This window comes from Scyliorhinus canicula, chromosome 2 (genome assembly GCF_902713615.1).
Source record: "Scyliorhinus canicula chromosome 2, sScyCan1.1, whole genome shotgun sequence".
In the NCBI taxonomy this organism is placed as follows: domain Eukaryota; kingdom Metazoa; phylum Chordata; class Chondrichthyes; order Carcharhiniformes; family Scyliorhinidae; genus Scyliorhinus; species Scyliorhinus canicula.
Window position 1 is genome coordinate 224262392 of NC_052147.1, and position 27553 is coordinate 224289944.

General features: G+C 46.2%; 1 protein-coding gene across 1 annotated transcript in view; it reads right to left on the reverse strand.

Annotated features, from left to right (window-relative positions):
• Positions 1-451: 451 nt before the first annotated feature.
• LOC119961981 (adenylate cyclase type 10-like) overlaps positions 452-27553 on the reverse strand; it is a 324780-nt gene continuing 297678 nt past the window's right edge. The window contains exons 30-33 of the mRNA XM_038789668.1: positions 22636-22753; positions 8881-9076; positions 6662-6850; positions 452-715 (exon numbers count right to left, since the gene is read on the reverse strand). Of these exons, the coding sequence (XP_038645596.1) occupies positions 509-715; positions 6662-6850; positions 8881-9076; positions 22636-22753 (710 nt within the window). The 3' untranslated portion in view covers positions 452-508. The remainder of the gene's footprint in view (positions 716-6661; positions 6851-8880; positions 9077-22635; positions 22754-27553) is intronic.

A 27553-nucleotide genomic window follows, 5' to 3' on the forward strand; every position in this document is an offset into this window, starting at 1 on the left:
CAGGCAGCATGAGGTTGGCATATTGCCTCTCCAAGAAGTGACAAATGTGAGTTAATCGCACATTTAGCTGGATTTTCCACCGCAACCTGTCATATGTCTTGCAGAGGTGGTCAATTGGTTGGCAGTGGGATCTTCTAGTTTCCCGTTGAATGCACCCCTCACCACAAGTGTGCACCATTGGCGGGACCGGGAGATCCCACCGGTGAATGGCTGGAAAGTTCTGGCCATCGTGTTCCTGAGTCCGTTTTCAGAGGCTAAAAAGTTTATTCTCCGATGGTTTTATATATATATATATTGAATTCATAGCAATCATTATGAAGAAAAAAAAGTTGTAAACTTAAACCCACAAGAATGTTTTTTTTAAATGCCCTCATCATCAATGTACACAATAACAAAGTATTATGCATTCATTTTATTTTGAGGAATGCAAATAATTGGAAATGCGACAGAGGTCATTGAAATATTAGTGGCAAATATTCACCTGTTGGCTTTTCAATGCTGAGTTTGATTAGTATGGAATGCATACTACGTCAGGATCTGACTTGCCTTGGTCACTGTCATCAATGCCCAATTCATTAATGTCCATTATTGGTTGGAGAACATACCTCGCATTTGGAGCTGTACTTGCCTTTTCATCCCAGGTTGGCATGTTTTTAGCTGCTTTCACCCATAAATTTTCAGGCACCACTTCTTCATCTTCAGTAAACCATGCTTCCTAATAACACAGTAAATGCAAATTGTTAACATTTTCTCTGCATTTAATATAGGTTTGTTTTGGTGCCTGGAAATATCAAGCAATGTCATGATGAAGAATCCTCAACCACTTTGGCTCAATGGGAAAGGAGAGGAAATCTAGAATTAATATGTGATTTTATAAAAGCAGTTATGAAAGAGTGGTTATGAGGTTCAATCACCTCTGTTAGGCCAAGACTCCAACCTTAAACATCCTGGAATTCACTATTGATAAGAAAGTGAAGTGAACCAACCCTGTATACAGTGTGGCTACAAGGGCAGGGAAGAGATTTGGTATTCTGACAAACGGCTCACTTTCTGATTCCTCAAAACCTGTCCATCATCTACAAGGCTTAAGAAAGGAAAGGGGCAGCACAGTGGCTAGCACTGCTGCATACGGCGCTGAGGACCCGGGTTCGATCCCAGCTCTGGGTCACTGTCTGTGTGAAGTTTCACATTCTCCCCGTGTCTGCGTGGGTCTCACCCCCACAAACCAAAGATGTGCAGTGTCGGTAGATTGCCCACACTAAATTGCCCCTTAATTGGAAAAAATAACTGGGTACTCTAAATTTATTTTAAAAAAAGAAAGGAATGTGATGGAATATTCACCACGAGCCAAGATGGGGAAAGACATAACACTTAAGCTTAGAGCTTTCCAGGATAGATGATATACATCTTCCACTGGATCCACCCATCCATTGTCTGCACATATGGCTGCAGTATGTACAATCTGCAGCATGCACCGCAACAGCTAACTAAGGTTACTTCACTAGGCCCTCCCTCCATTGTGACATCTACCACCATGAACAAGAGTAGAAATGTGTGAGGAACCCATCTCCAAATTCATCTTTTCCTTTATCGTTCCCTCCTTAAAACTATTGTGGAAGGGACAATACCACTAGAGCTATAGCAGTTCATGAAGAGGTCCCATAAACACCTTCTCAGTGAACCTATGAATGGACAATAAAGTTGGCCTTGCCAGTATCTTCTGTGTTCCAAGAATTAAGACCACAAGGGTCAGCTGAGGAATAAATGGAAAACAGCCGTGAGTGGTTTACGTAGCATTTGTCTGCAATAAGGTCAAAGAGCATTTGAGATATTGGCAAACATTGTCCACTTGATGCATCAGAAGTAGACTGTATGAAGAATGAATCAGAGGTTGATAGTATAAATATGATAACTGAGATATTCTTCAAGAAATGCACTTTGTGTTTCATCATACATTCCACATATATTCTGAAAAATCCAATAGACGAAACACATTTTGAAAATATGCAAAAGGAACTTGCGCGTATTTGCTTTTCTGCTTCATTCAAGCCTTTCTCTGTGTCTTTAAATTGTACATATTATTGTTGTAAATATCTACCTTTCAGTTGACCATAATTCTACTTAAGGAATCCCTAAATTCTAAAATTATCATTCCTGTCTTCAAACCCCTCCTTGGCCTAGCGGCCCCCTCTCCCTGTAATTTCCTCCAGTCTTAAAATCCTCCAAGGCTCCTCGAAATCTGGTCCCTTGAGAATCTCCATTTTAGTTGTATAAACTTTGGTGGCCAAGTCACTGGATGTGATCCAACGATAAAGGTAGATTTAGATTTGTCACATGTACCGAGGTACAGTGAAAAGTATTGTTCTTTATACAGTTCAGACAGATTGTTCGATGCATGAAAAACATAGGACATACAATAAATAGATACACAATGTAAATACATAGACAAAGACATCAGGTGAAGCATATGGAGTGTAGTGGACTAACTTGTAAAAGGTTAGTATGGTTATAAAAGATGTAGGAAGAGGATCATCTATGAGGGAGAGCTCACAGAGAGTCGCCACTCTCAGGCGCCATCTTGCTACAAGCCATTTGTCTGGCATTGGCTGAACCATCGGAAACTATGAGGCCAAGGAGAAGGAATGTTCTTGTCACATGACAGAGATTAGTCAAAGATGTTCTGGTCAGATAGGTAGAAACAGGCAGGTGTTTCCCAACAGTCGACCCATTGAGGCCATCACCAGTAGCTAACGTAAATTAGGGCACTTAATGATGCTCCATGGGCTTCATGCCTGAAAAGACTGTCTCACCAGCTGACCACATTCAGCATCACCGCGCTCATGAGAGGGAACAAATCTTAAACTGATCTTGCAGAGCAAACCCCAGACAGCACTCAGGCATGGCACCATGCAGACCAAGCCCACGATTCGGCGATGCCGATCTGGCCAGACTGATGAACGCAGTGGAGTTCAGACGGATACCCGGTTCCCCCAAGAATGTTGGAGGGTCAGCCACAGGGCAGGCAGTGCCACCTGGGAGGCAGTGGCTGTGGCTGTCAGTGCAGGGAATGTCTCCAGGAGGAACACCAGCCAGTGCCGTAAGAAGCAAAACAACCTCCTCCAGGCCGCACGGGTGAGTTGGCACCAGCCCCCTGGCACCGGTCCCGCCTCCCCCCTCAAAGCAGTTGGCACCACAACAACCTCACCTAGCACAATACCAGCCAACATACCCTGCACACCACACCAAGCCCAGCAGCAGTGCCCATGCCTGTTCCCCGCTGTAGCCTCCCTGCCCCACAATGCGTGAACCATGCGGATAATGATGCCCTTCTCTGTCCCCACAGAAAAAGTTGTCCCACAACAGACCAGAAAGGGCCCAGATAGGCAGCAGGGTGCCGTCCTCACCCCCTATCAGGAATGGACACTGGAGGTTGGCTGAGGACAGATTGGTCACCAGCATCAAGATTGGCCTGCGTTGCTGAGGTGAGTATCCACCAATCCCCACCCAGATGGCCTGCCACACATCAGGTCATGTCAGGCATAATGATCCTTCCCTCTCACTGAACACATGTCTATTCTCTCGCAGGATCTCCACCCTATGGTGCCAGCCCATCTGGGATGCCTGCCCCCCCCCCCCCCCACCCCCGCCCCCCGCTGTCCAAGAGAGCACCTCGGAGAAGAGCTCCGAGGATGCCATCATCGAGGTGTCACAGCTGCCATCCCCACCCTCCACCAACGCAGAAACACGCACCTCAGTGGATGAAGGTAGTGGACAGGCTTCTGGGCACAATCTTTTATTAATATTAACAATCTTTAATGTCGAAAGTAGGCTTATATTAGCACTGCAATGAAGTTACTGTGAAAATCCCCTAGTCGCCACATTCCGTCTCCTGTTTGGGTACACTGAGGGAGAGTTCAGAATGACCAAATTACCTAACAACACGTCTTTCAGGACTTGTGGGAGGAAACCGGAGCATCCGGAGGAACCCCAAGCAGACACAGCCTCCCCGAACAGGCGCGGAATGTGGCAACTAGGGGCTTTTCACAGTAACTTCATTTGAAGTCTACTCGTGACAATAAGCGATTTTCATTTCATTTTTCAACATGCAGACTCCACTCAGATAGTGCCCCAAGCTGGGAATCGAACCTGTGACCCTGGAACTGTGAAGCAACAGTGCTAACCACTGTGCTACCATGCTGTCCATGCTTCAGTAAATGAAGTGCCCTAAATAGTGCTGAACATTTTGTAATCATCAGTGAACATCCCCACTTTTAGACCTATGTTGGAAGGAAGGTCATTGATGACACAGCTGATATGGTTGGGCCTCGGACACGACACTGAGGAACAACTGCAGTGATATTCTGGGGCTGACATGATCGACTTCTAGCCACCACAACCATCTTCCTTTGTGCCAGGCATGACTCCAACCAATGGAGAGTTTTTCCCCTGATTCCCATTGATTCCAGTTTTGCTAGGGCTCCTTGATTCCATACTCGTTCAAATACTACCTTGATCTCAAGGGCAGTCATTTTTACCTCACCTCTGCAATTCAGTTCTTTAGTCCATGTTTGAACCAAGGCTGTAATGAGGTCAGGAGCCGAGTAACTAAACAGAACCCAAAATGAGCATCATTGAGCAGATTATAGCTAAACGAGTGCCTTCGATAATCCATTCCATCACCTTACTGATGATTGAGAGTAGACTAATGGGAAGGTAATTTACTGTGTTGGGTTTGTCCTGCTTTTGTATACAGGACATACCTGGGAAATTTTCCACATTGCCAGGGAGATACCAGTAATGTAGCTGTACTGGAACAGCTTGGCTAGGAGCGTAGCAAGTTCTGGAGCACAAGTCTTCAGTACTATTGCCAGAATATTGTCAGAGCCCACAGCCTCTGCAGTATCTCGTGCCTTCAGCATTTTTGAAATCACATGGAATGAATCAAATTGGCATCTGTGAAGTTGGACACGTCCAGGGAGGCTGAGAGGGATCATCCACTCAACACTTCAGGCTGAAGATTGATGCAAATGCTGCCTCCTTACCTTTTACACTGATGCGCTGGGCTCGTCCATCATTGAGGATGGCGATATTTGTAAAGCCTCCTCCTCCGGTGATTTGTTTAATTGTCCACTACCATTCTCCAGTGAATGTGGCAGGACTACTGAGCTTAGATCTGATCCATTGGTTTTGAATTCATAGATTCATAGAATTTACAGTGCAGAAGGAGGCCATTTGGCCCATCGAGTCTGCACCGGCTCTTGGAAAGAGCACCCTACCCAAGGTCAACACCTCCACCCTATCCCCATAACCCACCCAACACTAAGGCCAATTTTGGACACTAAGGGCAATTTAGCATGGCCAATCCAACTAACCTGCACATCTTTGGACTGTGGGATGAAACCGGAGCACCCAGTGGAAACCCACGCACACACGGGGAGGATGTGCAGACTCCGCACAGACAGTGACCCAAGCCGGAATCGAACCTGGAACCCTGGAGCTGTGAAGCAATTGTGCTATCCACAATGCTACCGTGCTGCCCAATTGCTGAGCTCTATCTATTACTTGCTGCTTATGTTGTTTGGCATTGCACGTCGTCCTGTGTTGTAGCTTCACCAGGTTGACACCTCATTTTTTGGTGTGCCTGGTGCAGGTTCTGACATGTCCTCCTGCACTCTTCATTGAATAAGGGTTGATCCCCTGGCTTTGTGCGAGGGTAGAGTGGGGGATACGCTGGGCCACAAAGTTACATATCGTGGTTGACTACAATTCTGCTGCTGCTTATGGCCCACAGCGCCTCATGGATGTCCAGGCTTGAGTTGCTGGATCTGTTTGAAGCCTATCTCATTTAGCATGGTTGTAGTGGTAGTGCCACACAACATAATGGAGGGTATTCTCAAGGTGAAGACTGGACATAATCTCCACAAGGACTGTGCGTTTATCATTCTTACTGATACTATCATGAACAGGTGCATCTACAGCAGGTAGGTTAGTAAGGATGAGGTCAAGCATGTTTTTCACTCTTGTTGGATCCCTCACAACCTGCCCCAGACTGAATCTGGTAGCTATGCCCTTTAGAATCCCGCCAGCTTGGTTTCTAGTAGTACTACGGAGCCTCTCTTGGTGATAGTCATTGAAGTCCCCCACCCAGAGTAAATTCTGCACGCTTGCAATCCTCAGTGCTTCCTCCAAGTGGAGTTCAACATGGAGGAGTACTGATTCATTTGTTGGAGGGAGTGGGGTAACAGTAGATGGTAATCAGTAAGAGGGTTCCTTGCCCATGTTTGACCTGATGCCAGGAGACTTCTGCCAATGGGACAGGACATATTCGAGGGTGGTGATCGTGTCGGGACATTGTCTGTAAGGTATGATTCTGTGTGTATGACTATGTCAGGCTGTTGCTTGACTAGTCTGTGAGACAGCTCTCCCACCTTTGGCACAAGATCCCGGATGTTAATAACAAGGACTTTGCCGGGTCGACGGGGCTGAGTTTGCAGTTGTTGTTTACTCTTGAAAGTGCCTTGGGGTGTTTGGCATGTTGAAAGTGCTTTATAAGTTCAAATTATTACTTAATATGCCTGTAACTGCATCTCTTTCTTTAATAGTTAACTTATTTTTCTAACAATCAGACAAAACCACAAGCACAAAAATAGATAGCACTTACTTGACTTATCTTTATCCAGTTTTCTTCTAATACATTTCCATGTGCATTGCTAAAACTTAAAGCACGTTGAAGAAGGCTGTTTGCATGTCCCACTTGGCCAGCTAACATATAGCAATAAGCTTTCAGATGAAAGAGTCGTGGATAGAAAACTGGGCAGGTGTTACATCGTTCTTTGAATTCATTTAGGTACTATTAAAAATTGAAATTAAATGTCATATTTATTATTGCACATTTTAAAACCATATGGTGGTATTTACAAAAATAACTATTGCATTATAATTAGATGCAAATTCATCATAACGAATTAGGAGACAGCTCTCTAAATTTCTGTCAGAAGTCTCTTCACATGGTGACTGAACAAACACAAAACCAACACTAAGGTACTTAAATGTTATTAACATAGAACAAATTGTGTTTTATGAAGATAGGAACAAACGCATTTTAAGCTGGTTAATGAGTTGGATTTTGCAGTAACGGCAAAGCAACGGTGTTCACAACTGACCTTGATGAAGGTCATTCACAAAGGTCTATTAATTTCTCTCTGTGGTGCAAATTTGTACTTCAATGATATCAGTTTCAATCTGGTGCCAAGTCATGGGAACCTGAATGTGTCCAGCAGTAAGCGATGTCATCAAGCAAGCTGAGTCGCCAATCACATTGAAGTATTGTCACTGACAGCAAGTCACAAAGTTAAAAAACACTGAATCCCTTATTTTGAATTTAAAATTTTACAGAGGGAAAATAAAAGATTGGGACGTATACATGGGACTATCGTAGAAACTAAAATATCATGAATTAACTTCTTTAAAAAAGATGTTTCAATTTTCCATGGGATGTGAACATTGCCAGTAAGGGAGAAGGTCTATTCTGATGAAAGGTCACAGACTGGAAACATTAACTCTATTTCTCTCACCACAGATGCTGAACCTGCTAACTATTGCCAACACTTTTTAATATACCACAAATATCATCCTTTGTGCTAGATAGACTTTAATCAGTGGAGAGGTTTCCCCCGATTCTCATTTACTTCAATTTTCCTAGGGATCCTTAATGCCACATTCGGTCAAATATCCTTTAATGTCAGGCAGTTACCCTCATAACAGGTGGGATACTCCCATTCGGCGCCAGAGTGTCCACGCCTTCGGAAACGCCGTTGCATATCATGACGGCGTGAATGGGCCACTGGGAGTACCGATTCTGGCCTCTACAGGGGTCCAGCACGCCGCTGGTGCGGTTCACACTGCTCCAGCCTCCCATTCCGGCATAAACTGTGCGCCGCGGGATCTGCGCATGTGCAGTGGCGCCGGCATCAACGATGACATGCGAAGTGCGCCGGCGCTAACCCGCACATGCGCGGTGGCCTCCCTCAACGCACGAGGGAACGAGTAGCCGACCTGCCGATTGGTGCACCCCGATTGCGGGCCAGGCCCTATCGGAGGCCCCACCAGGGTCAGAGGTCCCTCCTCCCTACTCACAGGCCGCCCCCCGACTCTGCACGCAGAGTTCCCGCCGGCTGCAACCAGGTGTGGACGCGCCGATGGTACTCTGCCTATTTAGAGCGGCCGCGCGGCCTATTTCGGCCGGAGAATCGGCGCCCTGGCCGCATAGAGCGGCCCGCGACCGGCGTCGCGCCAAATGCGCCGGCGCTAATGGTCGCATGCCTGCGTTGGCGCGGCGTGGCGCAGTTGTGGGGATTCTCCGGCCTGGCGCGGGGCTGGGAGAATCCCGTCCAGCATCTCTGGAATTCAGTTCTTTTGTCCATGTTTGAACCAAAGCTGTAATGAGATCTGGAGCAGAATGGCCCAGGCAGAACCTGGACTGAGTATTGCTGTTGCGAAAGAAGGAATCCAGTGTTAAAAAGGGCTTGGTAATTCGCTAAATTGCTTCCTCACCAGACCCAAACAGGTTGGAACCTAGTCCAGGGAAAGCCGGATGAAAGCAGGATGACACTGGGATCTTAACATAATACCTGTTTACTTCCCTGTATACCAATACCTCCCTTTACTTGGCTGGAAGGTCCCATGCAAATCCAAGGAATATGTAACAAAATTGACCTATAACATTTGCTGTGCAAACAAAGTTCTTCAAAATATATCTCATCATCATGATTCTTTTGAGTAGGATAAAATGTCACTTTTCCAGCGTTTTGTTTGAAGTGTTAAAACGTATGTCATTCTGAAACTGAGAACTTTAATACAATAAGGAAAAAACAAACAAACCTCTTTTGTCTGCTGGTAGATCTCCATGACAGTTTCTTGCCTGTCCCACAATGCCTTTCTAAACACCAAAATCTGACACTCCAAAAACTTGGAATAACCATACATTGAGAATAGTGAAGCGTTCGTGTAGATCACCAGTCGCTTTGCCATTTTAAATGCTGGACGAGCTTTTTTCCATTCTGACAATCTAGAATACCTGTTTGACCAAATTTAAATATAAGCAGTATAATATATTACAGCTAAAAACATTGAATAATATTTTCCATATATCCTAGTAAACCCACTTAGCCTTTTGGACATGAAGGGGCAATTTAGCATGACCAATCCGCCTAACCTGGACATCTTTGGACTGTGGGAGGAAACTGGAGCATCCGGAGAAAACCCACACAGACACAGGGAGAATATGTAATCTTCACAAAGACAGTCACCTGAGGCTGCAGTTGAACCTGGGTCCCTAGAGCTGTGAGGCAGCAGCGCTAACCGTTGTGCCACCGTGCTGTTATTTTAGAAACCTTGACCATATCAACCCTGAGCTCTCTAAACCTATTTTGGCAACTAATGTGCTTTGAACAAGGAATTAACTTTGGGATCCTGTTATAAACCATATCCAGAGCTTCTATCATCCATCCAAGTCTTGAAATCTGAAATAAAGACAAGATACTGGAAAGACTCAACAAGTCCAGCAGCGTTTGTGGAGAAAGAGACAGAGTTAACTTTTCAGGTTTTGACCTTTTATCACCATTCACTCTTCACAGATGTCACCAGACCTGCTGAATATTTCCAGCATTCTCTGATTTTACACCAATTCCCCATCAAGTAAATGGTGCCAAAACTGGATATGAGATTCGAACTGAGGTTAACCAAGATTTTATACAAAGAAAACATGATATGCTTTGCTTTAGGGTGAGTTGTCCTATGTATACAACCAAGATTTCTGTTTGCCTTAGTTATAGCTTCACAACATTCATCATGAATCTTGTTGCACTAAGACATCCAGACCCCAATTCTTTGACAGGGGGCAGCCACTGAAATCCCCACCCTACAACCTCTGTGAGAGGTTCACCCAAATTATAATGCTCCAGCCTCATTGACATCATTCCAGCAAGTTGCCCATCTGAAACAGATGTAAAGAGACAGCTGGCCGTCTGCTATGACATGAAAGCTAGGTGACTTGCAGGCTGCCAGCTGACATTGGATTGGATTGGAATTGTTTAGTGTCATATTAACCAAGGTACAGGGAAAAATATTGTTCTGCGTACAGTTCAGACAGATCATTCCGTACATGAAAATAAATACATAGGACAAACATAAAATACACAATATGTATACATTCTGATATGTTGCTGGGGTTCAGTTGAATCTTGCAGATGAAGGTATGGGCGACTTGTATGCCAATAATAGTGCACCTGCTCTTCCTAGCTTCACAAACAAAAGCTTATTACTCAATCTTTTAGAGCCTTAGTTCAGTGTTGTTGTAGGTAAAGTCACCATAGTCCCAGATGACCATTGGCTGCTTTCCCCTTTGATGTGGAGAGCTGACTGGTGGTGATTTAACCTGAGGATCATAAAACCTCAGACAAGGGGCAAAATTGGGAAGTCAGGCCTTCATGAATAACCTCAGCCATTACTAGAATTGAACCTTGCTCTGCATCACAAACCAGCCTTCAAGCTAACTGAGCTAAACTGCACTTACCTCTCTTTGATGTGGTCAATGTTTGTAAACATTGGGGTTTCACCACTTAGGCCACTGAACCATGAGGGGAGATGAATGAATCAAAGCTGCCAGATGGTGTGTAGAAGCTGTCAATCACAGACCACAACTAGAAGGCTATGAAAGGCTTGCAGCTAATGGATCTGTGGGAACCAGACACAGGTCACAGCTGTTCTCCTTCCAGCAATGGACATGTGGCACTGCACGGTACGTGTTGCAGCTGAAATTCTTCTCACTGCCCTCTGGACTGCTCTCAAGTATCCAGATTTTAGGCAGGAGGTCCCTGGGGGGAGGGTGAGACAGTGGTCCCTGGGTGGTGGTGGGGGGGGGGGGGGGGGGGGGCTAATACAGTGGTCCCTGCAGGCGGTCCTTTTGTTTAGGGAGTTCCTAGCAGGTGGTCCCCCATTAGAAGGATTTATGTGGGGGCTCCCCTTATTAAAGGGGTGTCTGTGGGGGGTCCTTCTATTACAGGGGGTCCTGGGGGGTCTCAATATTACAGGTGTCCCAGGGAGGTCTCCCAATTACAGAGGTCCCTGAGTGTCCCAGGGGGCAGGTCAAGTCACATCCCAACTTGGAGATAGGGAAGGGCACCCAGGTAACCCAGGGATGGGAGGTTGCAGTTGGGGAGGGGTGTTTCAGGGCTGCTTTGCGGTGAGAGGGGTGGGGACCTCACTATTGGGCCACTCACTCAAAATGGCGGCCCAAGAATCCCTCATATTCCATATCATGCATACATTTGCATGGCAAAGAATACTGAATTGCTTGCTGGTTTGCGCTCCCACAGGGATCTTAAAACGGTTGCAATTCACCTCCGACGGGAGAACATAGGGAGGGATTCTCCGTATGTTTCAATGTTTCCCATTGTGGGCACCCACAATCCGTCAGGAAATTTCCGGGCGTGAGTGTGCTGCTGGTGAAACGGAGGATCTTGCCCATGGAGAATCCAGTCTCCCAAATGGAGAATTTTGCCCAGTGTCTGAGCATCTAGCGTGACAGACCCTCTCAGATTCTTCGGGATTAATGGGATGTCATCAATGAATATCATTCTTTAACTCCACAGAGATGTCCCTTTTTATTAAATCTGTCTTCATAGGACAACTCTCTCACCCCAAGAAACAAACTTGCAAACCTTTGTTGCACTCACTCTAAGGCAAGTATTATCATTCCTTAGATAGAGAAATTGGAATTGTGCACTATACTCCAGGTGTGGTTTTCCTAAAATCGGTATAAATCCCAACAATATTTCCCTTTCAACCCCCTATAAAAAAAGACCAACATACCATTTGCCTTCCCAAATACTTAACGTACCTCCATGTCTATTTCTTGTATAAAGACATCCAAATTCCTTTCAGCACAGACGTTTTGATGGTTGCTTATAATTTTTAAAAATCAGTTTGTCTACACATCCTATCAAAGCGAAGAGAATCAGACTCATAAAAAGATTACAGCGTGACAAAGGCCATTTGATCCATCATGTGCAAGAGCAAATCAAATAAACCCATTCCTCTATCCTTTCCCTGCAGCTTTTCAAATGTTTTCTCATCAGGTGCTTATCGAAAACCCTATTTGAGTACAGTACATCCACCACGCCCTCAGGGGAGTGCATTCCAGATCATAGCTACTCACTGCAAGAAATAGTATTTCCTCATCTTACTGTTGGTTTATTTGCCGTTCACTTTAAATATGTGTCCTCTGTTTCACATTGGAAAAGGTTTCTCTCTGTCTCTCCAAACCCTCCACGGCCTTGAACACATCAAATCAAATCTTCTCTCAGCCCTCTCTTCTCTCAGGAACAGCCCCTACTTCATCAATCTCTCCAAGTATTGAAATCCCTCAATACTGGAACCCTCTGGTAATCTTATTTCTGCCCTCTTTCTAAAGCATTCACGTCCTTCCTAAGGTGTGGTGCCCAGAATTGGACACAATACTCCAGTTAAGGCTCAAACAAGAGTTTAAGAAATGTTCATCATAACTTTTTGCTTTTATATTCTATGCCTCTACTTTTAAAGCTTCTATGACAAACCACATAAGTGCTTTAACCACTTATTTAACCTGCCTTCAAACTTCAAAGATTTCTGAAAATATGTCTGCAGTTCCTCCACCAACTTTAGAATTTTGCCCTTTATTTTATATTGCCTCTTCTTGTTCTTCTGGCTAAAATGTACTATTCCATGACTTTTGTGAACTAAATAAGATCTGCTTCTGGTCTGCCCATTCAACCAACCTATCGATGTCCATAGCTAGTTTCCTTATGGATTTCTGTACTTCCAAGTTTTGTGTCAGCTGAAAGTTTTGAAATTCTGACCTGCACACCCAAGTCCAGGTGATGAATATATAACAAGGAAAGCAGTGGTCCTAGTACCAACATCTGAGGAACGTCACCATCTTCCAGTCGCAAACGCAACTGTTTGCCACTATTCTCTGCTTCTGTCACTTGAACAATTGTATTCATCCTGCTACAGTTGCTTTTATTCCATGGCCTTTAACTTTGCCAGCAAGTCCATTATGTAACAACTTATTAAGCACCTTTTAGATGTTCATGCACACAATAACAATTACTAAAACATTACTTGAGCTTTGGCAAGGGGTCTTCTGGACTCGAAACGTTAGCTCTTTTCTCTCCCTGCAGATGCTGCCAGACCGGCTGAAAATTTCCAGCATTTTCTTTTTGGAATTGCTAAAGCAAGTTCGCTAAACACAATTTGCTTTTGACAAATCCACACAGACTTTACCTAACTAATCCACAGTTACCAAGTGGATTTAAATTTTATTCCCGATTAATGTCTCTGAAAGCTTTTCCACCAGGGATTAAATTGATCTATAGTTGTTGGTTTATCCTTATACCCTTTTGAGCAAGGCCTAGATTTAAGGCTGATTAAATTGGATATCCTAAATTAAATAATTGGGCATTTTAAAATCATACTGCAATCAAACCTCAGGCAGGCTGTTGGAATTTAGACTTGACCAAAGTCAAATACACAACCAACACACAAATTGCCAGAACATGTCTGAACCTGTCAATCACCCATCAAGGAGATCGTTGCACTCTATTGATATGCACAGACCTATTGTAAGTGGCCCAGATCGAGCCAGACTTTCCGTCACCCAGAGTTTCCCCTGTTACCTTATATGGAAACAGGTTATGTGCATGTGACTAGAGGTACTACGGTACCTGGGAGTGTGAGCTACCATTGGTGGAGAAGGCTCGCTGCTCATTGGCCCAAGTGTTTGCATTTCATTGGTCGGGACGCAAGGTAGCTCCGCCCAATGAGGCGGGGTATAAGAACCCGTGTTTCCCAGCAGCCAACCTTCTTTCTGTACTCGAGCTGCTGGGGAAACATCTTGTTGATTAAAGCCTTCAATTCGGACTACTCCTCCGTTTCAGTAGTTATTGATCGCGCATCAATGCACCCCACACCACCAGAGATGTGACACCTGGTGCGGGCTCAGGTGGTCTGTCAAATGGTCATCAACTGGGCCATTGACTGCTGAGACCCCCTCCTGAGGTATCGTTGGCATAAAGCCAGGGGAAATGGCAAAAGGGTGTGAAGGAAGGGGGGTAGAAAAAAGGTACTCCGGACCCCTCGAGAGCGAAGACTCAGCTTTCGAAGTGACTTTGACTAGATCGGAGAAGTGAAGACCGCACCAGACCAAACCTTGATCAGACGGAAGGAAGGAAGGGACCGCCAGTGAGAACCACTTTTATGAAGACAGGCCAGAAGAATACCAGCGATTCGATCCATAGCCTACCAAGCCATCTTTATGGGTAGTACACACTGATCTTGGGTACCTCTAGTATTTTGTGGGTAATATAAGGGTTAATTGTATTAATAAATATTGTTGAATTTTGAACTTGTGCTTGCGGTTTGTTTCCTCGTAAATAACGAGACCCTAGATAAAACCTTTGAATAAGTAAACTGACATTTTACAGGTACAACACGTTTTGAAAACATATGTAACATTAGTAATGTTCCAGTCCACCCCTGGGCCTTAGGAGGGTTGGAAGATTACAGACATTTTTTTTGAATTTCCAATCTTATTTCTTTCAGTAACATTGCATGTATCCCATCCAGTGCTGGTGACGAACAACTTTAAGTTTGGTCAGCCTTTCTGACACCAATTGCTTATCAAGGAGCTTCCATATCTCACCTACCTCCTTTTTCAGCATGACTTCAGCATCATCTTTATCCTTAGTAAAGTTAGATACAAAATATTAATTCAGTGCCCCATCTAAGTCCTCAGTCTCAATGCAAAGATCCACTTTTTTGATCACTAATTAATCCCACCCCTCTGTTTATTACCCTTTTATTACTTACATGTTTATAGATATTTGGATTTTTAAAAATTTAGCTGTCAACAAAACTGTGCATGCCTCCTGCACAACTAAATGGTTTATGTCATAATATACACCAGTATATCATGGTGCAGACACATACTGATGGACACACACGGGGACCAAACAACATGTACAACACCGCTGCCAATCACCAGTTAGAATACACACATTATAAAGGCAGAGGGCACCATGGTTCCCGCTCATTCTGGGTGCTGCCTCTCAGTGTAACAAGAACTCATCCAGTCCAGCACAGACTCTCACCACGTGCTGAGAGAATCAACTGGTTCAGACAAGGCTTAGGTCTCTAGTTTAAGTTAGCATCATTTAGACCCACAGCCATCGTGTGTTAGTTAGTAAGAAGTAGTTAATAAAATTAAGTTGAACCTTCATCAGTGTTGGAAGTGTCTCTTCATCTCTCAAGTCTGCACTACCCAACACTTCATGGTACCAGAAGTTGAGGGATGCTAGCACCTGAGACCTACCTTTCAGTGATCTGCCTTCCACCAGTCTCGCGCCATCCTACAGGATGGACTCCGTTCGCCCACCGCCGCCTCTCCGCATTGCCGGGAATCTGGGCTCGAACTGGAAACTTTTCAAACAGCGCTTCCAGCTGTACCTCGAGGCCAGGGACCTGGAAGCTGCCTCGGACGCACGGAAGATTGCTCTCTTCCTCTTCACAGCCGGTGACCACGCTCTGCACATTTTCAACTCGCTCACCTTCGATGAGGGGGAGGACAAATTGAAGTTCAAGACCGTAATTCTAAAGTTCGACAGCCACTGCGCGGTCGCGGTCAGCGAGAGCTTCAAGAGATACATGTTTCAGCAGCGAATTCAGGGTAAGGACGAGCCTTTCCAGTCCTTTATTACCCACCTCCGCGTCCTTGCACAGTCCTGCAACTACGGGACCACCTCTGATTCCATGCTCCGTGACCAGATTGTTTTTGGTGTTCAATCTGAGCCCCTGCGCCAGCAGCTACTAAAAGTAAAGCAGCTTACTCTCTCCACGGTATTGAGACCTGTGTACTTCATGAACTTGGCTCCATGTGCTACTCGTGCAACCAGGCTGCTGAAACGGCGCGGCAACCCCCTTACGAGGCAGAATGGGTCCAAATTATTAAATCTTTTCAGGCTGTGGATCTGAACGATGGCGGCCATTTCGCGCGCTTTTCGCGGAGTCCCGCGCTTACACGCAGCGAGTGTGCTGATGTCACGGACCGCTTCACGCAGGTGCGCGCCATGCTGGATCACCCCACGCATGTGCGGTGGCGCGACGAACGTCCCGACGCTCTGGTGTACGGCAACGGCGGCTCTGCCCAGTTAAAGCGGCAATGTCCCGCAAAGTCCCGACGCTGCCTGCAGTGTGGCAAACGAGGCCACTACTCTACAATGTGCAGATCTTCCCTGCCTGCTGTTTTTAGGAGGTCCACCCAGCCCCACAGAGATGTCAGGGCTATCCAGCCTACCATCAATGAACCTACTCCAGACCTTGCTTCCGACTGTGCCTGCAATGTACCACAGGTCCCGTTCCAAATCGGCGTTGTTACCACGGCAGGATGTCCCCCAAGCGTGGCACTGAACCCGTCCACGTCCACAGCGTCAGCCAGGATGATGAGTGGTGTGCCACCCTCACAGTCAACCGGTCCCCTGTCAGGTTCCGCCTGGACACTGGCGCTTCTGCCAATCTCATCGCGTCGTCTGATTTTCGCAAGCTCTGCGTACAGCCTGCTGTCCTGCCATCTGCGTGTAAATTGCTGGACTACAATGGCAATGCCATCGGCGCCTTGAGGTCACACATCGTGCTCACACAGCATAGTTGAGATTGTTGCTGCCTCAAAAACCTCCCTGCTTGGTGCGTAGGTATGCAAGCTGCTCCACTTAGTGCAGAGAGTACACTCTCTCTCTTCAAGCGATGTGTCTGCATCCTCTGACACAGACTTCAGGGCGCAACTCGACTCCACCATCCAGCAATACCATGATGTCTTCGAAGGCATGGGCACGCTCCCATACACGTACAAAATCTTACTCAAACCCAACGCCATGCCTGTCGTTCACGCACCTCGCAGAGTCCCAGTGCCCCTCAAGGACCGCCTCAAGCAACAGCTTCAGGACCTCCAGGACCAAGGAGTCATCTCTAGGGTCACGGAACTCACAGACTGGGTAAGCTCCATGGTCTGCGTCAAGAAGCCGTCCGGCGAGCTGCGGATCTGTATTGATCCTAAAGATCTGAATCAGAATATAATGCGGGGGCATTACCCGATTCCGAAATATGAGGAGCTCATGTCCGAGATGGCCCACGCCAAACTATTCTCAAAACTGGATGCCTCGAAGGGTTTCTGGCAGGTCCAACAAGATGAGTCAAGCAGGAAGCTGTGTACGTTCAACATTTGGCCGGTTCCGCTACAACCGGATGCCATTCGGCATCATTTCTGCGTCCGATGTTTTCCACCGGATCAGGTAGCAGATGATGGAGGGGATCGACGGTGTCCGGGAATATGTCGACGACATTATTATCTGGTCAACCATCCCGCAGGAACACATTTCCCGCCTTAAACGTGTTTTCAGGTGCATCCATGAACACGGCGTCCACCTCAATAGGGCCAAATGCTCCTTTGGACAGTCGAGTATCAAGATTCTGGGAGATCACATCTCCCACCAGGGGGTGCGTCCGGCCGAGGACAAGATTGCAGCAATCACGTCCATGAAGACGCCTGATGTACCATCAATTGGACTCGAGTTGTGAAGAAGTTCCATATATCAGGCTTTAATCAACTAGTTGTGTGCCCGGCAGTTGACTTACAGAGAAAGGCCGACTGCCGGGTCCTACGGGTTCTTATACCCCGCCTCGTAGGCGGGACTACGTGCCTCTCGACCAATGGGTGAGCTGTCACATGACTAGCCTCAACCAATCAGCAGAGAGGCACATGACCGACCTTTGCCAATGGGCAGCGAGTGCTCTGCACCAATGGCAGATAGGTACCGTAAACCTCCTAGTTATACCACCACAACGCACGAGGACAAGAAAGCGGTCCTCCAGTTCCTGGGTATGGTGAATTTCCTCGGGAAGTTCATCCCAAATCTCGCCTCACACACCACGGCCCTCAGAGACCTGATTCGCAAAACCACAGATTTCCGATGGCTCCCCGCTCACGAGCGTGAATGGCAGGAGCTGAAGGCCAAGCTTTCCACGGCACCAGTATTGGCCTTTTTCGACCCCACCAAAGAAACAAAAATCTCTACTGATGCCAGTCAGTCGGGGATTGGTGCCGTGCTCCTGCAACGAGACGAGGCCTCGTCCTGGGCCCCCGTTGCATATGCATCGCGGGTGATGACCCCCATAGAGCAGTGCTATGCGTAAATTGAGAAAGAGTGTCTCGGCCTTCCCACTGAAGTCATGAAGTTCCACGACTACGTCTATGGACTTCCACAGTTCACGGTTGAAACCGACCACTGCCCGCTTGTAAATATTATCAAAAAGCACTTGTATGACATGACGCCTCGCTTCCAGCGTATCCTACTCAAGCTACAAAGGTACGACTTTCAACTGATCTATACCCCTGGCAAGGACCTTGCTATTGCCGATGCCCTCTCAAGGTCGATCATGACGGCTTCATTTGCCAAACAGATGCTCAAGTTCAGCTTGCAGCCTCCCATTTGCCAGCTTCGGATGCACGACTGATGCAAATTCACCGCGAGACAGCGGCTGATCCAATTCTGCAGCGGGTGATGCGCCTAATGTCGGACGGGTGGCTCAAGGGCCAATGCCCCCAATTTTACAACGTCCGCAATGACCTGGCGATTGTCGACGGCATGCTCCTGAAATTGGATCGCATCGTCATTCCACAAAGCATGCGCCAGCTAGTGTTGGAACAACTCCATGAAGGCCATTTAGGAATCGAGAAATGCCGCCGCAGGGCCTGAGAAGCCGTCTATTGGTCAGGCATCAATGATGACATCGCCAATGTGGTGCTCAACTGCTCCACCTGCCAGCGTTTTCAGCCCGCCCAACCACGGGAGTCCCTGATGCCCCATGAGCTCGTCACATCGCCTTGGACCAAAGTGGGCATCGACTTGTTCCATGCATTGGGCAGGGACTAAGTCATCATCATCGACTACTTCTTCAGTTACCCGGTGGTCATCAGGCTGCACGATCTCACATCCTCGGCTGTGATCAGGGCTTGTAAGGAGACATTTGCCCGACATGGCATTCCGTTGACGGTCATGTCAGACGATGGCCCCTGTTTCGCGAGCCAGGAATGGGCCGGCTTCGCCCAACACTAAAACTTCGAGCACGTTACGTTCACTCCCCTATAACCCCAATCCAATGGGAAGGCGGAAAAGGAGTTCCACATCATCAAGCGGCTCCTCAGCAAGGCCGCCGACGCCGGCTCAGATTTCCATCTTGCTCTGCTAGCCTATCACTCTGCCCCGCTCTCCACCGGCCTGTCGCCTGCTCAGCTACTAATAAACCGCACCCTCGGGACGACGGTGCCATCGACTCTCGCTCCCAGCCTCGATTATGTCCCCGTGCTCCACCGCATGCACATGTCTCAACTGCAGCAGAAAACTTCCTACGACTCACGGGCTGCTGACCTTCCCAACATCCATCCACGCGAAAAGGTTCGCATCCACCTCCCGGATGGTGGCTGGTCTGCGCCTGCTGTCGTTCTAAGGCAGGTGGCCCCCCGCTCCTTCCTGGTCCGCTTACCGAATGGATCCATTCGGCGCCGCAACAGGCGTGCTCTTCGCCTGGTTCCAGGGTCATCATGGGATCCTCCGACCAGCTCTTCTACTGATCCCGCCGTGGACTGTGTGGCGCTTCCGGTCACTCTGCCTGCCCCTGACGGTGCTGCAGCCCTCCCGGCTCCTGATGCACCAGCCATTGCCCCACCCTTGAGGCGGTCAACCAGAGTTCGTTGCCCACCCCAGAGACTGAACTTATGAACTCTGTACACATGTGGACTTTCTGAAAAGTTTTTTTTTCTATATCCTTCATTGTTGCATTCGTCATCCAGTGATTTGTAAATAGATTTGTTGGTTGTTCCAGCTCATGGTAGTCATCTGCACCAGGCACCTTCCTCTGTAAATAGTCTTGTTCCCTGTATATAGCTTTGTACATATGTCTTCGCACCTCACACGTAGCTAGGTACATTCTCCACACACCCACAGTACTTATTATCACATGCCTATATCAACATTTTTTATAAAAGGGGGGATGTCATAATATACACCAGTATATCATGGTGCAGACACACACTGATGGACACACACGGGGACCAATCAACATGTACAAACACCGCAGCCAAACACCAGTTAGAATACACACACTATAAAGGCAGAGGGCACCACGGTTCCCGCTCATTCTGGGTGCTGCCTCTCAGTGTAACAAGAACTCATCCAGCCCAGCACAGACTCACACCACGTGCTGAGAGAATCAACTGGTTCGGACAAGGCTTCGGTCTCTAGTTTAAGTTAGCATCATTTAGACCCACAGTCATCGTGCATTAGTTAGTTAGAAGTAGTTAATAAAATTGAGTTGAACCTTCATCGGTGTTGGAAGTGTCTGTTCATCTCTCAAGTCTACACTAGCCAACACTTCAGTTTACAAGCTTTTGAAACTCAGCCAAGCAATCATAATGGGCTGAACTATCAAAATAAATCCAGACAAAGGAGCCTACTGACACTGAAAGAATGGATTTTGTGTTTTATTTTAGACCAGATGGCCTGTCAGTCAAAAGTAAAACAGGTGGCTGGATTTTTAAAAAATTTCACAGCAAACTTTCTCTTTGCTTTTCTGATTTGAGGGCTGTGACTAGTGGTGTTCTGCAGGGTTCAGTGCTGGGACCTTTGCTGTTCGTATACATAAATGATTTGGAGGAAAATGTAACTGGTCTGATTAGTAATTTTGCGGACGACACAAAGGTTGGTGGAATTGCGGGTAGCGATGAGGACTGTCAGAGGATACAGCAGGATTTGGATTGTTTGGAAACTTGGGCGGGGAGATAGTAGATGGAGTTTAATCTGGACAAATGTGCGGTAATGCATTTTGGATGGTTTAATAGAGGTAGGGAATATACAGTGAATGGTAGAACCCTCAAGAGTATGACAGTCAGAGAGATCTCGGTGTATAGGTCCACAGGTCACTGAAAGGGGCAACACAGGTGGACAAGGTAGTCAAGAAGGCATAAGGCATGTTTGCCTTCATTAGCCGGGGCATTGAGCATAAAAATTGGCAAGTCATGTTACATAGAACAGTACAGCACAGAACAGGCCCTTCGGCCCTCAATGTTGTGCCGAGCCATGATCACCCTACTCAAACCCACGTATCTACCCTATACCCGTAACCCAACAACCCCCCCCTTAACCTTACTTAACACTACGGGCAATTTAGCATAGCCAATCCACCTAACCCGCACATCTTTGGACTGTGGGAGGAAACCGGAGCACCCGGAGGAAACCCACGCACACAGGGGGAGGACGTGCAGACTCCACACAGACAGTGACCCAGCCGGGAATCGAACCTGGGACCCTGGAGCTGTGAAGCATTTATGCTAACCACCATGCTACCCTGTTGCAGCTGTACAGAACCTTAGTTAGGCCACACTTGGAGTATAGTGTTCAATTCTGGTCGCCACACTACCAGAACGATGTGGAGACTTTAGAGAGGGTGCAGAAGAGATTTACCAGAATGTTGCCTGGTATGGAGGGCTTTAACTATGAGAAGAGGTTGAATAAACTTGGTTTGTTATCACTGGAATGAAGAAGGTTGAGGGGCAACCTGATAGAGGTCTACAAAATTATGAGGGGCATAGACAGAGTGGATAGTCAGAGACTTTTTCCCAGGGTAGAGGGGTCAATTATTAGGTGGCATAGGTTTAAGGTGGAAGGGGCAAGGTTTAGAGGAAATTAACGAGGGAAGTTTTTTTGCACAGAGGGTAGTGGGTGCCTGGAACTCTCTGCCGGATGTGGTGGTGGAAGCAGGGACGATAGTGACGTTGAAGGGGCATCTTGACAAATACAAGAATAGGATGGGAATAGAGGGATACGGTCCCCGAAAGTGTAGAAGATTTTCGTTTAGACGGGCAGCATGGTCAGTGCAGGCTTGGAGGGCCGAACGGCCTGTTCCTGTGCTGTACTTTTCTTTGTTCCTTGTTCTTAAGTTAAAGAATTCTGGATATTTAAATCTCTCGAAATTCTCTTAATTTTAAACAATATTGTTTCTTCAGGATAATTTTCCAGATTAAATGCACGATAAAAATGCATACTTTACATGATGTCCTATTTCTTATTCAGTAACTTTAAAAGGGTTCAGTGGGAGCATTCTACTTGTATTGGTCACAAGAAATATATCTGGTGTGAGCTTAAACTGTAACATCTCATAAATGCTGAATTTTGAAAAAGACACTAAATCAGAGCCCAGTTTGTTCTCTCTGCTTGGTGTAAAATGTCCCGTGCCATTATTTTGAAAAAGAGTTGGGAAGTTATCCCTGATATCTATCCCTCAGTCAACCACCCTAAAAACAGATTACCTGGTCATTTTCATTATGGGGGCTTGCTGTGTGCAAAGCAGCTGCAGCTGTGTTTCCTACTTTACAACAGTGATTGTGCTTCAAAATTAAAGCTGTAAAGTGCTTTTGGATGTTCCAAGATCATGAAAGATGCTATATAAATGCAAGCCTTTCTTTCTATTGAGCAATTAATATTACATTACCAGAGTGCTACTGATGAATGAAGTACCAGCAGCAAGTTCTTTTCAGACTTTATAATAGGATCATCAATTACTCCATTGATAAAAGCAAGGCATTCGTCAAATGGCCTTAGTGCGAAACCTGTGAACAAAATAAATGCCTTACGTCACTTTCATGTATTGTTGGTCAGTGGTACAAACATAAAGACTCTAACTTCTTCAGGTGGCAATTAGCGGCAGACTGTCACTCTGTAATGATTTACCTGCGCTTGAAGTGGAAAGCGCCTGTCTCACCCAACTTTCCTGACTCAGGCTGGGTGAGACTAAAGAGATGAAATGCGCCCCGGCTCCAGCGGCGAAGTACAAAAGGAGGGGAGTGAAGAAGACATGCCCCTTATTACAACACTAGCTGCCATGATGCAAATGGGTCGTGTTGGTGGAATCGGGTCAGAGGGGTGGTCAGGAGGATCAATTGGGTCGGGGCTGTCTTTTGGATCAGGGGTTATCATTCAGGTCAGAGGGGCCGGGGTGAGGGTTGTTGTTTAGGTCAGGGGTGCAGCTCGGGTCGGGGTTGTCGGGTCGGGTCCTGACCTGACAACCCCGACCCTAGCTGCACCCCCGACCTAAACAACAAACCTTCGCCCCGGCCCCCTCTGACCTGAATGACACCCCCTGACTCGAAAGGCAGCCCCTGACCCGATCGACTCCCTGACTACCCCACTGACCCGATTCCACCAACACGACCCATTTGCATCATGTGCCGGCTGCCCTTGTTCTTCTAGGTTTGGAAAGTGTTGTTGAAAGAGAGTTGGTGAGCTGTTACAGTGCATCTGTATATAGCATAAATTGCTGCCACTATGTACCAATGGTGGAGGAATTGAATGTTTAAAACATGGTAGGTGTGGTACTGATCAAATGAGCTGTATAGGCAGGGTGGTGTCAAGTGTTATGAGTGTTGTTAAAACTGCACACATCTAGACAAGTGCAGAGTCTTCCAATAGACTCTGACTTTTGCCTTGTAGATAGTAGACAGACTCTGGGGAGTCAGGAGGAGAGTTACTCAATGTAGGATTTCCAGTCACAGTATTTATTTGACTGTTCCAGTTAAGCTTCAGCTCAATGGTGACCCCTAGGATGCTGATGGTGAGGCTTTCAATGATGGTGATGTCATTGAACTTGGAAAAAAAAGTGCAAAAGGAGGCCATTCGGCCCATCGAGTCTGCATCGACCCACTTAAGCCCTCACTTCCACCCTATCCCCGTAACCCAATAACCCCTCCTATCCTTTTTGGACACTATGGGGAATTTAGCATGTCCAATCCACCTAACCTGCACGTCTTTGGACTGTGGGAGGAAATCGGAGCACCCGGAGGAAACCCACGCAGACACGGGGAGAACATGCAGACTCCGCACAGACAGTAACACAGCGGGGAATCAGGGAACATCAAGTGGCCATGTGCCAAAACCTGAATTTTGTCCAGGTCTTGCTGAATATGGACATGGACTGATTCCGTATCTAAGGAGTTAGAAATGGTACTGAAAGCAGTGCAATCATCAGCAAATCCTTGACTTTGACTGAATAATGGAGGGAAACTCATTGAGAAATGTTTAGAACCAATAATTCAGGACAAAATTAACATTCACCTGGAAAAGTATGGATTAATTAAGAAGAACCTGCATAGATTTGTTAAAGGCAAACTGTTTAAATAAATTGAGTTTTTTGATGAGGCAAGAGAGGTTCATGAGAGTAATGCTGTTGATGTGATGTAATTGGACTTCCAAATGACTTTTGATAAAAGTGCCACATGACAGGCTTGTCAGCAATTTGAAGCCCATGGAATAAAAGGGAACGTGGCAGCAAGAATATAAAATGGGTTGTGTGATAGGAAACAGAGCGTATAGTGAATGGCTGTTTTTTGGACTTGGGGGTGGTTTTCAGTGGCATTCTTTTAGGGTGGGTTGTGGGACCACTGCTTTTTGTGATCTATAAAAATGAGCTAGGCTTGGGTATACAGGGCACAATTTTAAAATTTGGGGATAACACAAAACTTGAAAGTGTAATGAACTGTGTAAGGCAGGGGTGGGCAAACTACGGCCCACCAAAGGTCTTTATGCGGCCCACCAAGATCAAGTCATAAAATTTTTTTTTTTTTTTAAATTCTTTTTTTAAAATTTAAGGTTAATTGGGGGGGGGGGGGGGCGGGGTTGTTGGGTTACTGGTATAGGGTGGATACGTTGCCTTGAGTAGGGTGATCATTGCTCGGCACAACATGTGTTTCATGTGAAGTTTCTACTTTAAAATATTAATTAATAAAAATTAATTGCTTTTTTTCTTTAAACTGAGTTACTTTGTTTTACAAATAAATGTGTTTCATGTAAAGTTTCTACTTTAAAATATTAATTAATAAAAATTAATTGCTTTTTTTTTCTTTAAAAACCTTTTATTTTGGCTATTTTAAATATTAATTATTTTACTTAATATACTATGCGGCCCTTTAAAATTGTGAATTTCTGAATGTGGCCCTTGCACGGAAAAGTTTGCCCACCCCTGGTGTAAGGGTAGTGGTAGACTTCATGAGGACATAGACAGGTGGAACATACAAACATGTTAAGGTGTAATTTAACGTGGAAAAGACTGAATTTGCAAATAATAAAGTAATTATTCATCCAGCAAGGCATAACAGAGTATAGTCAAAAACGCAGGGTGAAATAATCATTAGCACTGCTAGTAACAGTACTAATTACATCAACATTCAGAGCGAATGTATGTGCTCCCTTGCTGCCCATACCAGTATAGTTTGTATGGAAATATGTATGCCTTTTGAATGTGCATCCCAATTAAATAATTCAGCAGCAAGCTTTTATAATCAAAGAAAATTATTTATTCTCACACACTTACCCCAAATTACTTGCAATGTCAGACACATTAGTTCCCACACATACACTCACACATACAAAGAATAGACACAGATAAAGGTCATGCATTTTTACAGTTTAAAGGCCGTTCAGCTGCTGCTTCACTCCTCTGGCATTTCAGCTGGGTGAGGCATCACCCTCATTGTTCACCTGCTGATTTGTGTACTTTTTCTGTCCTGATTTAAAACCTTGGGGGGGGGGGGGGGGGGGGGATGCAGGGGGAGGTGTTTGTTAAATAGACTGCCAGTTCTGTCTCTTCATACTGTTTAAGTTCTACAGATCAAGCCTTGGACTATTAGTCTACTTTTGGTGTCGTTAGCTTCCACTGGTTCCACCCTGACCCCCTTTTCCTTAGAAGATATTTTCCCAGTATTTGTAAAGTCCAATGCCTTCCTTGTTTTCCTAATCGTTATTAGTCCAATTGCCTCCTGTAGGATTTTAGGAACCCCCTCAGCTCTCTGCAGCTGAGTAGAATTTTGTTGACTCCTTTTGTTTCGCCAGTCTCTCGGGTCTGCTCTCGACGCCCTGGGCACAGTACCTGGAAACCTGCCAAGTCATTTCCTAGTTTATTTCTGTTCTGTCTACTTCCTTCTTACCTCTCCCTAGTTGGTAGCAGTTACTAGATCCAAAATTAATTTGACTATGACGTTTGTGGATTAGTTCAGTCATCAGACATGATGACTGTCTGTTTAACGTTTGAAACCCATTGCTCCTCGATGTGAGACTTAAGGCTGTATGGGAGGCAGTTTTTGAACTCTTCTGGCAGTGCCTTTTCTCTTAACCCCTGTAGATATGGTTAATTTGTAGGGCTCGCACCCACTGGTCAATGGCTAATTGTTTAATTCTCACAAGTTCAAGGAAGCTACCTTTCTCTTGTACTCTAATCTCCCCCTTACTAACTTTTTCTTTGCTGTTTTAATATTCTGGCCAATCTTCTGACCTCCAGCTAACCTCAAACCAAGAGCCAAAAAGACTCTGTGCTGCCTCCTCACAGATGCTGCAGACCTGCTGAGTTTTACCAGCGTCCCCTGTTGCTACTGCTGACATTGCTGTGGATATCAATGTTTAAAGTGACTTTTGAGGAATACTATTGAAATACTATTGACAATTACGAGGATGCTGAGGTGCTGACCTGAGAAAGGAAGCTGCTGTCCTCTCTCGTTATGACAGCATTTGCTATCCCACCACTGCCACTCTCAGCCAGTCACCCTGACTGCTGGTAACCATTAAGAGATGGTACAGTACACAGCCGGGCAACCTAGGCTAGAGCTGTTCAAGCCCATTCTCGAAAGCTATCTGCTGCCTCTTCATCTGAACTTCCACTGACCACGCTGCAACAGTTTAGATTGCACCCTATAGGAGTCATAGACTATGCAAAGCCGACTTCCAGTGTCAGCATGTTGGGTGGCTCCTGCTAGTGCTTCTGGTTTTCGGCACTTCGTACCCAGTTTTTGGGGAAGGATATTGTATGATTATTTGTTGGAAAGTCTAAGGCAACCAAAGGATGTCGAAAACCCGAAAAATGTGAGTCCAACAGAAGGGAAGATGGTGGGTGTGAGCCTGTCAGGTGGGCCGCGCTCGTTACGGTGGATAAGCTGGCTGAGGTAATTGCAAGAAGATGGCCTCGCTCAAGGAGTGAGTGGATGAGACTCTTTCCCCAATGAACGAGGCTCTGGCAAAGACGTCGATGGCGGTGCGTGAGCAAGGTTGGTTGTATCCTTTGTGTGAGCAACTAAGGTGGCAAGGATTCGGAAGACAATGATTCAGATAGGGCGACAGTGGGGTGGGGAGCCTGACCCTTGCGAACCTGTTATATTATTATTGGACGGCGAATGCTGATGTGCAGGTTTGGAGCAGGGAGACGGAGGCTTTGTGGGTGAGGATGGAGGCAGGTTCCTGTAAGGGGTCAGGGTACCTCTTGTTTGCCCGAGGGAAACACTCGGGGATTCCCGGTGGTGGTGGCCGCGCTGAAAATATGGAGGCAATTTTGGCAAGACTGGTGAAGGGCGTTCCATTGTCGGTCACTA